Source organism: Microplitis demolitor, chromosome 8, assembly GCF_026212275.2.
Source record: "Microplitis demolitor isolate Queensland-Clemson2020A chromosome 8, iyMicDemo2.1a, whole genome shotgun sequence".
In the NCBI taxonomy this organism is placed as follows: domain Eukaryota; kingdom Metazoa; phylum Arthropoda; class Insecta; order Hymenoptera; family Braconidae; genus Microplitis; species Microplitis demolitor.
The window spans coordinates 5,909,494-5,923,925 of record NC_068552.1 but is presented as its reverse complement, the minus strand read 5'-3'; the positions used below and the strand labels follow the sequence as shown (position 1 = coordinate 5,923,925).

General features: G+C 31.0%; 1 protein-coding gene across 1 annotated transcript in view; it reads left to right on the top strand.

Annotated features, from left to right (window-relative positions):
• LOC103574729 (1-phosphatidylinositol 4,5-bisphosphate phosphodiesterase epsilon-1) overlaps positions 1-14,432 on the top strand; it is a 184,178-nt gene that overhangs the window by 132,107 nt on the left and 37,639 nt on the right. Inside the window, exons 7-9 of the mRNA XM_014441063.2 lie at positions 1,301-1,599; positions 1,704-1,930; positions 2,044-2,271. Coding sequence (XP_014296549.2) covers positions 1,301-1,599; positions 1,704-1,930; positions 2,044-2,271 — 754 coding nt within the window. The remainder of the gene's footprint in view (positions 1-1,300; positions 1,600-1,703; positions 1,931-2,043; positions 2,272-14,432) is intronic.

Sequence of the window (14,432 nt, the reverse complement as noted above, 5' to 3'; positions counted from 1 at the left end):
TCAGAAGTGGGGCTCACCCATGTCTAAATTAGCACAAATCTCAATTGTAAGCAATAGCAATGAAACCAGGTTGGTTGCCATGCAATTGTCGGCGGATTGACGATATATTTGCATAAATTGAGTATAAAATAAGCATCAATATTCAAGTATTTGTAATGAGGCTATAAACATGACATATTAATTTCTTTTTCATATTTTTCAATGTTCCGTGCTACTGCACCAAATGCCATGATTCTTTTATTATTCAATGTACTGAATCTTAAGTCAACCACCAAACCTTAAGATATATGTCAGTTTGCCATAATGTGTGTAGTTTCGTCCTAAGTACGTTAACGGACTTGTCAGTAAGGCTATGTTAACGCACTCTCGCCTTAGACTACATCTCTTACTTGTACGCGCCGGCGTAAAACGGTGTTGAGGGCTTTAGCCAGACACTATACTAGCAAAGGGAGGTGGATACCGTCCAAACTACTTGCAACAAAATGTTAGGTGAGCTGTTGTACACCATAAAATATATTGAAATAACAGAAACTATCTTGATTTTCCACTATTACAAGAGTTTAAAAATTTAAACTCTTAGTTAAACCTTTTCTCACCACCGTCCTTTTTACGGTACTATATAAAATTACTTATATGTATTAGGAAATATTTATTTTTGAAAATTAGCAAGATTTTATATTTTATCAATTTTGTACACTTCAATTGCAAGGTCTCGATAGATATCTAGTGATAAAGACAAAAACATATACAGAAAATTTAATCCACCGTGTAGCTGAAAACGTGGAAAAAAATTAATTATAGATATTTAAGGTGTAAGCACTTGAAACATTGAAAAATGTGGTGAGCCTGAATATAGACAATTACCTGATTTCTTTTGAAGCACCCTAATAGTCATAATAGTTCGGGAATATTGAATGTCTTAAAAAAATAGACAGGGGAGAATCATTTACAACCGTTTTAAACTCGTTTTATTATATCTAATTGCATGATGAAAACTGTCACTCATGAAAATGAAACAAACAAAGTAAGCTAATTAACAAATAGACAAAAAAATAATAGAGTTGAAATAAGAATTGAATTTAACTAATAGCAGACGAAACATGTTTGTTTCTACCTTGTGATTCACAACTTTATCAGTTTACGCATTTGCTAATAGTTGTCTGAAGCATTGACCCAAAACTAGCTATTTAGTTTTGACTAGCTGTAGAGACACTGAATAATGAAAACTTTATTAAATTTATTAATTATTTTTATTCGATTAAAATAAGTATTTTGTAAATTTTTATTAAATTTGCTTTAGCTTGCTATGCGTAACAAGAGAAAAAGACAAAAATGGATCAAGTCCTACTCCAGCAGTTGTGGAATCACCTTGGCAAGTCAAAGCACGTGCTACATCTATTATGTACGAGACTCAACTTAATTTTGTTGAGTTCGTTGCACTTTTCCGATCTTTTAGTTTGAGAGCTAGAAAAGATCTTCGTGATCTTTTTGGTCAGTTAGCTATTACGTGTCGTAGTCAAAGTGATGGATCTCTACGTGATTTTACAATGCGACCTATCGTACTTCGTCAAACTAGTGATGCTACCCCACAGCGAATTGGTATATTATTGAATATTTATTATAAAAATTATTAATTATTTTGAATACATTTTTTTTTTCTCTTAATTAACAGTATTTTCATTTGTTTATTTTTTTATTCGTAGGTTTACTGACTAGAAATAATTCAATTGACTGTTATGAGTATAAAACAAGTGGTAATTTTCATAAAAAACAAATTTTCGACGCAATTGCTGCTGCAAGTATTGTTAACAATTGTTCAGGTGTTGATACTTCCAAATCACAAGTTATTACTCTTGCAACGTTTACTAAATTTCTAGAATCACGTCAGCAAGAAAAACTTACTGATGAACAAATCAAAACACTCATCAAAGTATGAAAAATTTAAATAAAAATTGATCAGCAATAATTTAAAATATTATTTTTACTGAAAATTATTCTTATGAAAAAAAAAAAAAAAAAAAAAAAAAAATTTTTTTAATTCAGAGACATGAGCCGGATCCAGCATTACGAGTTCAATGGTGTTTATCATTCGAGGGATTTGCTCGCTATATGATGGACAAAGATAACTATGCATTTCCGAATGAATATGCCATTCCAACAGATACAGAAATGCAACAGCCGCTATCTCAATATTATATTGCAAGTTCACATAATACTTATTTGACAGGGCATCAACTTAAAGGAGAATCTTCTGTTCAACTATATTCTCAAGTGAGTATCACTTTATTTTTATAGTTTTTTAAAACTCAGGTAATAAGATATTTAAATTTGAAAAATATAATTCTTATATTTTCATTCTTTGTATTTTATTAATTAAAAGTAAAAGGGTGTGGTGCATCCCTACAGAGAATTTCTCTACATTATAAAACCTCACAATGTTTTTCCCTACACGAATCAACTCTGCAGATAAATTTTCATGTCGCAACAACTCTACAGAAGATTATTTTCACATCGTTCCATCTCTACATGAGAACATCTCTCATATTAAAAATCTCTACAGCGATCATTTTTACATAGCGTTAAGTTCAAACAGTAGAATTTTAGTTTTAACATTTCATGAATAAAGTAGGTTAATTATATAAAAAAACGGATGAATGAAAGTGAAATTAAATTATTTTAATATTACAAAAATGATGATTCACCCCAACAAAAATTTAGAAAATCCAGCGGTTGCTGCTTTTGAACTGGTGGTCTTATATGAACTTTTCGTATCAATTTCGATAATTGTTTTCTGTACTTAAACTTGATTTCCACTTTGGTTTATGTACAGCAACAGGTACTGTATCTTCACTCATTATGAATCATTTTTTAATTATATAATAATTGATACAGAAAGTTAACACAAGACTCCTAGTTTCGAATTAGCAACCGCTAGATTTTCTGAAAGCCCTGGGCCGATAAGAATACCGAATCGGCCTCAAAATGAAATCGGGCTCATAACTTCAGGAAATATTCGTACCCATGAAAAACTTCGATACAGCAAGTTTCAGATTCTTATCTACTGACACGTCTGAATAAATCGAAAAATACAGAAAATTAGTGAAAATTAGTATTCTCTGCGTCTTGTTAATCTACCGTGCGAAGGACGGTATGGCTTAATAAGTTATAGATCAAATTGAACGGAATATAGCATAGTGTCGGATAGCTCAACTGGTAGAGCACTCGGCGCGATACCGACATGGTCTGGGTTCGATTCCGAGTTCGGGCTATCTATATTTTTCTCAATTTATCTATAAATTCTTTTATTGAGAAGGTTTGCATGTTTTAGGTTTCCACTATATTAAATTGGTAACCAGATATGTTTTGGGGCATGATGGTAGCGTTTTGGTAGAAAAAAAAGAGCCATATTTGTCCGTTAGAACCTAAAAAAAAAAACGAGGTTTTATTCTTAATTTTGATTTTTAAGCAAGTTACAATAATCGTAAAAATATGAGACTATTTTTTTTGAACTCCCCGTTCAATTTCGGACGAAATTTTGAGCTTGGGAAATTTTTAACTTCCCGCTAAGAAAATCGACGATTTTCAAAAATTTCGGGAAGTTATTGTTTTCACTCCGATTTTCGAAAATCGAGTTTTCATCAGATGTCGACGTTTTGAGGTCCTAGGAAGCTATTCTGACTATTTTCAGAATGATGTCCGAGTGTGTGTGTGTGTGTGTGTGTGTGTGTGTGTGTGTGTGTGTGTGTGTGTGTGTGTGTGTGTGTGTGTGTATGTAAACTCTTTGTAACTTTTGAACTAATGAATCGATTTGGATGGTTGACGTGGCAATCGAAAGAGCTTGTTGGCCTTCAACTTTTCTGAAAATTTCAGATTATTTGATCGAATAGACTCGAAAATATTGGCGAATTACGAAAAAAAAAAATTTTTTTTTTAGTTTTTTATTGATTTCTCAAAAACGACTTATACGATCGACTTCAAAATCTAATCAGCTCTAATACTCAATAAAACGCGTCGATTGCCACCTTAAACATCAAAATCGGATAATTCGTTCGAGAGTTATCGCGGGAGAAAGAAATGGTGAAAAACGGTTTTTTCTAAATATTTTCGAAACGACTGACGCGATCGATTTCAAATTTTAATCAGCTCTAGGATTCAATAAAATGCGCTGATTGCCATATCAACTATCAAAATCGATTGATTAGTTCAAAAGATATCGGCGTTGAAAAGTTAAACAAATAACATTTTGTTATTTTTTCCGAATAAATCATAATATAACGTACTAAAATGTGCCTGATATCATACCAACTCATCTTTTTTATGGTTTCTTTTGATCATATAATGTCATCGAACTTGGTTTTTAGTTTAAATCATATTATCAACAAAAAAATCGATAAAACGTAGTTTTTAATATTTTTATCGGATATTTCATATTTTATTGTTTCTTACATGAGTCAAAACTTATTTTAATCTTGATTTTGATCCCCGACATTGATTTCTGCCTCAATACACTTATTTTACTGAACATAATCAGGAACTAAATTTTAAAAACCGCTTCTTTGATGATTTTCGATTCTTAAATTTTCAAACTTCAGCATAACAGGTAACTTGTTAGAGCTTGAAAAGATCATAAAAAAACAATTGAACGTGATAGCATTTTCGAGCTCGAAGAGCTCGAAAATATATCTACACTAATGTTTTCGAGCTCTTTGAGGTCGAAAACAGCGGGAAGTTTTGAGGTCCTAGGAAGCTATTCTGACTATTTTCAGAATGATGTCCGAGTGTGTGTGTGTGTGTGTGTGTGTGTGTGTGTGTGTGTGTGTGTGTGTGTGTGTGTGTGTGTGTGTGTGTGTGTGTATGTAAACTCTTTGTAACTTTTGAACTAATGAATCGATTTGGATGGTTGACGTGGCAATCGAAAGAGCTTGTTGGCCTTCAACTTTTCTGAAAATTTCAGATTATTTGATCGAATAGACTCGAAAATATTGGCGAATTACGAAAAAAAAAAATTTTTTTTTTAGTTTTTTATTGATTTCTCAAAAACGACTTATACGATCGACTTCAAAATCTAATCAGCTCTAATACTCAATAAAACGCGTCGATTGCCACCTTAAACATCAAAATCGGATAATTCGTTCGAGAGTTATCGCGGGAGAAAGAAATGGTGAAAAACGGTTTTTTCTAAATATTTTCGAAACGACTGACGCGATCGATTTCAAATTTTAATCAGCTCTAGGATTCAATAAAATGCGCTGATTGCCATATCAACTATCAAAATCGATTGATTAGTTCAAAAGATATCGGCGTTGAAAAGTTAAACAAATAACATTTTGTTATTTTTTCCGAATAAATCATAATATAACGTACTAAAATGTGCCTGATATCATACCAACTCATCTTTTTTATGGTTTCTTTTGATCATATAATGTCATCGAACTTGGTTTTTAGTTTAAATCATATTATCAACAAAAAAATCGATAAAACGTAGTTTTTAATATTTTTATCGGATATTTCATATTTTATTGTTTCTTACATGAGTCAAAACTTATTTTAATCTTGATTTTGATCCCCGACATTGATTTCTGCCTCAATACACTTATTTTACTGAACATAATCAGGAACTAAATTTTAAAAACCGCTTCTTTGATGATTTTCGATTCTTAAATTTTCAAACTTCAGCATAACAGGTAACTTGTTAGAGCTTGAAAAGATCATAAAAAAACAATTGAACGTGATAGCATTTTCGAGCTCGAAGAGCTCGAAAATATATCTACACTAATGTTTTCGAGCTCTTTGAGGTCGAAAACAGCGGGAAGTTTTGGGGCTGGCCCGCAGGGTCAACTGACAGACCGATTTTTTTCAAGGGTACCACATATCGAAAAAAAATAAAAATCTATTTTTTGCGCAAAAATCGACTTTTTTCATGATTAACTTCCAAAATGATAAAATACAAAGCTTTTGTGAAGGTTGTACTGGTAAAAACAACGAAATAAATTTAGAACGCTTATATAAAAGTAATTGTATACATATAATGAACTATATTTATTATTATAATCTTTATTTCTAACTATAATAATTAAATCTGTATCAAATACTATTGCTTCGATAATTCAACTAGTTTTCACTAGTTGAAACGTGAAAACATAATCGAATTGCGAGATTTATTAATTACTATGAGAAATACAGATTCTCGTTCAGTTACTCAAACTCTCATCGTTTTTTATTCAATCTACGTACTGGTAACTCAAACAGATTAATATTAGCGAATTTACAATTGGAAAATGGACAATTGGTTTCAAAATATTGTGATCAAGTGATACAATCATTTGAAAGAGATGTTTTACCTCAGTATTTTGGTTTTAAATTTGTGTCTCGAGATGATATCATTGAAAATAATTAATCACCACTTTTAAAAAGTTTGTTTGCTGATCGCAGTAATAAGCTTTTCTTGATTTGTGATAGAACGTATGCTCGTCATAAAAAGAGCTCGAATAACGCGTATCAAATAAAGCCGTACTCTGGCCAGAAAAAAGTACCGTTATGTAAGCCATTTACCATTTGTACGACAAACGGATTTATTGTAGATATTTTAGGGCCCTACCTTGCTAATGTGAATGACGCTACTATTATGAAAGACATCATTGATACTCCCAACGGTATTTGCAATCTACTGAAACCTGGTGATGTTTTTGTTGGTGAAATAATGGTGAAATAAAAATATCATCTACTGGACCAAAAGTTCGACAATAAAATGTTACTAAGAATCGGTAGTTTTAAAAAATTGCATCATTTCTGCACAATCAGTACAACAAACGTCTAATTTCTGATGTAGATTATTTAGATGAAATTGTTGAAATGATGAAATCTCGAGATTCTAATGATAATACACTAGCTGATGAAGTAGACAAAAATGGTTGGCAGAGGAAAAAACTTCCATTTGAGATAATTCTGTCTAGTGATTTGGTAGATTTTCCAGAAATGACTGAAAAGGATTTGAAACTTTTGTTTACTGGTTCCTATTAATATCAACAAACAGTATCATATTTAGCTGAGATGATGGATGAATCACATGATTTAACTATTCAGTTTGTCAGAGATGAAACCAATATATTAAAAGCTCAAGTACAATCTCACCATATTGGTAGAAAGTTTTACAGATGTTTCATTGATTATAAACCAAATTCAATTGGATGGAACGGAGTATCAAGATATAGCTGCGAATGTGCTAATGGACTGAGGACTATTGGTTGTTGTTTACACGTAGCTGCAATAATTTTTTATCTGGCGCACGGCCGATATTTAGCTAAAATCCCGAGACCAGCAGCAATACTCAATACTTTATTCAATAAAGACAATGTCACTCTTGTGATTGATGAAGATAGCGACAAGGACTAGTTATAAGTTCATAAGATTTTTATTATTAACAGATTAATATAATTAATATATTCGTTCATAGTTTATAATTAGATATTGATATTGACGTTATTGAATAAAGAACAACTACTTTTATATGAGCGTTCTGAATTTATTTCGTTATATTTTATCTCTTATTTTTTTTCCAAAACGCTACCATCATACCCAAAAACATATCCGGTTACGAGATCATTCGATCATCAAGGCGCAGAGAATAACAATTTTTACTAATTTTCTGTATTTTTCGATTTATTCAGACGTGGTAGTAGATAAAAATCTGAAACTTGCTGTATCGAAGTATTTCATGAGTACGAATATATCCGGAAGTTATGAGCCCGATTCCTTTCTGGGGCCGATTCGGTATTCTTAGCGTCCCAGGACCTTTGTGGTGGGGTGAATCATCACTTTTGTGATATTTAAATAATTTTATTTCACTTTCATTCATTCTTTCTTCTATATAATTAACCTACTTTATTAATAAAATGTCAAAACAAAAATTCTATTGTTTGAACTTAGCACTTTGTAATACCCGAGTAGAATCCTGGCTAATGAAGATGAGTTTAGAGCCAGTGACTAGCTCAGAGTTACTACCTAGCAGATTTAGCTAATACCGAGCTCACCATTGGCTAGTTCTTTTAAAAGAATATTTTTAGCTCACCAATATTTCATGATTAATCAATATTTATTAATTACAGATAGCGCTGTACAAGAACTAAATCTTGACTCGCCATTGCCTCGCAGCTGGCTCAAAATAATTGATTATAGATGGCGCTGTTTTTAAATGATAAAATAGCTCAAATAGGTGGCGTTGTTTTTAAGTCAAAAAACGACTCATTACAAGCTGATAGCTGGCCATTATTTATTATTTACAGATGGCACTGTATTGAAATGAAACGCTGGCCCATCATTACCTCACAGCTGGCTCGAAGTAATTATTTAAAGATAGCGCAGTTTTGAATTCTGTGATAATAATAATTTAATAATTACATGCCAGGACTGGTTGGTGGTTGGGATATTGCAAAAATACGTATATTTAAAAATATAAGAATATTTTTGTCACAGTACATAATATCACTGGGTTACAAAATTAAATCGTTGATTTAATTCAATCAATACTGTTCAATGTTTGGATTCATTAATACGTAATTAGTTTAATAAAAATTATAGAATTGAGCTCGATTGATTAATTAGAATAGTTGAGATAATTAATTTGAATCTATTTTAACCCTAAGTCGATTGCAAAAATGTCATGATAATAAGTAACGTAAATTCAGAGGTTATCGAGCAAAGTTAATTATTGAACATTTAGCGATTATTTTTATGAGCACCAAACGCGTAAATATTTGAGTCCATTAAATCTCAAGAAATTTGAGCACTGAGTTTAATTGATTGCTATAAGTTTAGAATAAATTACACTGATTTGAAATTGTTTGTGAACACGAGGTAGCATGGTTGCAGAGGCTACCGACTGACAATAACATTGAAAATAAGTAATTGAGCATAATAATATTCAGAAAAGTTATTAAATTGAGTCTTTTAATTACATGAGCACTTTGAAATAATTAGATAATTAACAATGAAGCACCTGTAAAAGTTTACGTTGGAATAACCTCTTTAAAAACGCGATTGTTGATCACTTGAATTCTGAAGTTCTTGATATTAATTATTTTAACGAGTTCTGATTTATGAATTATTTAAATAATTATATAATTTTAGAGCTCGATGATTCCTTAATTTATTTGGATGATTATTTTTATTTATTTACAGCACTATGTGACGATTAAGGTACGAGAGAGAGCGTATATCGGATGTACCTCTCACTCAAGGCCGCTACGACGTGATTGGCTCTTGCGAGACCACGTGACCTACAGTGCGGTTAATTTAAAATTTCGAAATAAATAAGTATTACTGATAATAATAGTAATAATAATTATAATAACGGTAATATTAGTAATAATAAAATTAAAAAAAATATAATAATAATATTGATAATAATAATAACAATAAGAAAAATTATGATAAAATAAAAGTAAATAATAACAAAATATTAAAAAATAACAATGAAAAAAATACTAGTGATGAATCATAACAATAATTATGTGTAAAAAATGTATTAATTAAATTAACAAACTACAAGATAAAAAAATCATAAAAATAAATTTTATTTTTTTATTAGAGATTAATATTTTCATTTTCATTGTTATTTTTTAATATTTTGTTATTATTTACTTTTATTTTATCATAATTTTTCTTATCCTTCTTATTATTATCAATATTACTATTATATTATTTTTAATTTTATTATTACTATTATTACCGTTATTATAATTATTATTGTATTACGTGCCTCTTCCTCAAGATCACCAAATGTAGTACCTACTCTTAAGCTCAGAATGCCACAAAGTTTACAGTAAGAAACTAAAAAATTTGTTTATTAATTAGTTACTTACTTAACGATAGTGCTACATATAATAAACACGATCTTCATTCCTTTTCTTTGTGCTCAAAGAATGCCACATAAAATTTTTATTTCATTTAATTTATTATTATTTTCTTCAAGTTACAAATAAAAATAATCTGTTTAATTATAATATGGAGGATCTTACTTCTGAAATATGTAGTTTAAAAAGAAAACTAGATCGTCCAGAAGAAGAAATTTATTATTTACGTAAAGGACATAAACATCGTAAGTTTGTTGTTGAAAATTGACTGTTTAAATCTGTCAAAAAAAAAAAAAAAATAAAATAAAATATTTTTAAATATGTACATCCTTCAAGTAAGGTATTTTTATTAACTGTTCAAGTAACAGTGTGTTAACTAAAATGAACAAGTTTTCATTGAAAAATTTTAGTACAAGCTACTTTTTATTTTTCTGCTTAAAATTTTCACATTCATTTAATTAATTTGTGTCAAGTACACGTAATTAATTTAAACCCATAAATTTGGTTGAAAAAGAAGGATAAAATCCTAAAACCCTGAATCATATTAATTTCAGATAAATCTCGTTCTCGATCAAGATCAAAAAGACATCGGTCTCGTAAAAATCATCGTCATCGTGATTATTCATTCATTCATTAACACGAGATCGAAGAAGTTCTAAGTCTCTTTTTTCTCAATATCTGGAACCTAACAATCATATTATTGATAGTGAGTCAACTTTGTCTTCTCAACTTAATTCTCAAAAAGATAAAGTTTCGACAGGTACTCCATCTACTGATAATTCATCAGTTTGTGTACCACCAAATGTCCAACCATTTCATAATCCATCTGTGCCTGCTCCACCAGTGATTGTTCAATCAACTGTTCTACCTTCAAATACAACACCTGCTGCAGATCCTGAAAAGTCTACTGAACCAGTTCTTGGACAAGAAATTTTAGAGGCAATAAGCAAGCGTTTGAATCTAGACAATCAACATGCTCCTGCCATCCACAATGACAATGTTATTCGCTGGGAAGACATTCTTAAAAAAGGATTACCAGAAAAAGAGAGAAAAAGTCTTTATAAAAAACATCTGACACCAGAAAATTACATTTCCCTTAAACCTCCAAGACTTAATGCTGAAATCAAAGCTCCGTTATTAGATTTAATTATTCATCGAGACAATAAAATTGTCGATAAACAACAAAAAATTTCGGTTTGTTTATCTTATCTAGGTTCAATGATATCTAACCCACTTAAGGGTATATCATTGGATTCACTCACTTTAATTCCTAATCTAAGTGATATGGGCCGGATCTTAGTAGACTTGCAACGTGATGAAACTTTGATGAGACGTTTAATTATTGCTTCAAACCTTAATGTCTCTATGAAGGAGACATTAAACGCTACAACTGCTGATGAGTGGTTATTTGGCAAAGATCTTGTTGATACTTTGAAAACCGCTAAGTCTCTCGAACGCTCGCCCAAAGATCTCAAACCTATTGTCAAGTCTTCTGTAAATTATGCGCAAAAAACTTCAAAAAACTTGAAGGGCCCCCGCCGTCAATCCTACAGTCATCAACCAGTGGCGGGGAGTCAGCGCAAATCCAACAGTCAACTTCCAAAGAGCTCTAGTTACCGTCAACCATTGAAAAAACAGGGGGGGGGGCAGTCTCCTCCAAGAAACGCCGTTAACTCAGACGGTAAGTGTTTTAGCCAGACATCTAAAATATTTTTTATCTATTTGGAAAAATTATTTTCGGACAAAACTACTTTGAGTTGGATAACTGGTTATGTTATCCCTTTCACTGATCTACCCAGACAGAACATATCACCAAAGGAACCATGTTGGTCTAAAAATGAAAAAATACAATTATCTAATCATATTAGAAAATTGTTAGACACAGGTGCAATACAACGTTGTAATGATTGCGATGGTCAATTTATTTCAAGCATCTTTCTTATTCCCAAGCCAGATGGCTCTAGTCGATTTATTTTAAATCTTAAAAAATTGAATGAATTTATTCAAACTGAACATTTTAAATTAGAAGACACAAGGCCTGCTCGGGATTCAATTCAATAACGGTGTTTTATGGCTACATTAGACCTGAAGGATGCTTATTATCTTATTCCTATTGCTGATTCTTGTAAAAAATTTCTGATATTTATTTTTGACGGTGTGTTGTATAAATTCAATTGTTTACCATTAGGTTTAAGCACTGCACCTTATGTCTTTACTAAATTAATGAAACCTGTAATATCTCTTTTGAGACAACGAGGTTTTTCTTCTGTTATTTATATTGATGACTTCTTCTTGATAGGTTACTCTGAAAAAGAATATTTACTTAATGTTAAGCAAACCATTTCTCTATTAGAAAGCCTCGATTTCATTATTAATTAACAAAAAAGCAATTCAATTCCTTCTCAAAAACAAAAATTTTTAGGCTTCATTTTAAATTCTTATGATATGAAGATTGATCTACCTGTTCTAAGATCTCTATCACACTTAACCTTTTTAAAAAATTCAAGATTAATTCTCGTCATAAAATTAGAGACTTCGCTTCTTTTATCTGAACATTGGGGTCCTTATGTCCTGCTGCTAAGTATGGTTGGGTTTACATGAAAAGTCTTGAACGAGAAAAATTTCTTGCTTTAGAAAATAACAAGGGTGACTATGAGGCACAAATGATACTATCTTCTTCGATAAATGAAGATCTTAACTGGTGGAGATCAAATATTGAAAAAATTTATAACCCCATTAAAAATCCCTATTCATGTTAGAAATATATTCGGATGCATCTTTAACTGGTTGGAGAGCTTGTTGTGGTAATAAAAAAGCTCATGGATTCTGGAATAATCAGGAATGTAATAATCCAATAAATTTTTTAGAACTACAACCCGCATTTTTCGGTTTAAAATGTTTTGCTTATGATTTAAGTAACTGCGATATACTCTTGCGTATAGACAACACTACTGCAATTGCTTATATCAATCGGTTGGGTGGTATTCAATTTGAAAACCTTAGCAGACTTTCAAAATTAATTTAGCAATGGTGTGAACAGAAGAATATTTTTATTTTTGCTTCATACATGAGCTTAAAAGATAATTTAATAGTTGATTTTGAATCTAGGCGACTCGAGCCTGAAATTGAGTACAGTTTAACGAGTCAAGCCTTTACCAAATTATGTAAATCCTTTAGTTACCCTGAAATCGACCTTTTTGCAAGTCGTATTAATACTAAATGTCATAAATACGTTTCTTGGAAAAAAGACCCAGGACCGATTGCAGTTGATGCTTTTACTTTGGATTGGAATAAATATTTTTTTTACACTTTCCCTCCTTTTAATTTAATTCCAAAAGTTTAAAAAAAATTGAGAATGATAATGCCAGAAGTCTTTTAATAATATCGAATTGGACATCACAAGCTTGGTTCCCTAGGTGTATGTCTATGTTTAATTTCTTTCTTCCTCTCATAGGAAACCTCATCCTCTCCACTCCCAGCTTTCCCTGGTGGGAGGAATCTTATCAAACAAGTGCTGTCCTTGAAAGATATCTCTTCTAATACGAGTGAAATAAGCATTGTATCATTATCTGACTCTAGTATTCGCCAATATGACTCAGCCCTGAAGAAGTGGTGGAATTTTTGTCACTTAACGGATACATCGGTTTTTACAGCAACAATTCCAGATATTTTAAGATTCCTGACAAGTGAAGTGGATAAAGAAGCTTCTTATAGAACTATTAATTCCTTGAGATCAACTGTTGCTGTGATTTGGGGTCCTGAATTAGGTGAAAATCCTGATGTCAAACGATTTTGTAAAGGTGTTGCCAAAATTCGGCCACCTTGTCCTAGATATGATAGTACGTGGGACCCAAAAATTGTCCTGAATTTCGTTTCAAAATGGTTTCCAAATGAAGATATATCTTTGAAACATCTTTCTTATAAAGTTGTAACTCTTTTGGCTCTTACCACAGGTCACAGGATTCAGACTTTGGCTGCGATTAATATAAATTATATGATAAAGTCTTTTGATCGTATTGAGATCAAAACTACGAATCATCTAAAAACTCATCCAAAAATGGTCCAACCGAATTTAATTATCGCTTTCTTTAATGAAGATTCTTCTGTTTGTGTTGCTTCATCTCTTCAAAATTATCTAGAACGTACTCAAAATATTTGTGGAAATGATTCAAGCCTTTTTATTTCATGGAAAAAACCTTATAAAGTTATCTCTACACAATCTCTAAGCAGATGGATTAAAGAAGTTTTACAATCAAGTGGTGTAGATACTTCCAAATTTGCTGCTTACAGTACTCGATATGCTTCGACTTCATCCGCCAAAAGAAACGGAGTTAGTATCGATTTAATCAGAAAAAATGCTGGCTGGACATCATCTTCACAGGTTTTTGCTAAATTTAATGATCGTCAAATTATTGAAAACCGTCCTATTTTTGGAAAAACTATTTTAAAAACTAAAAATAACTAATTTAAAAGTTACTTTATAACTTTTCATTTCATTTCTTTAAAAGAAAAAAAAACAATAATTAATAAATAATTTGATTTTCTTTAAAGAAAAAAAACATCATTATTATTTTTATTTTA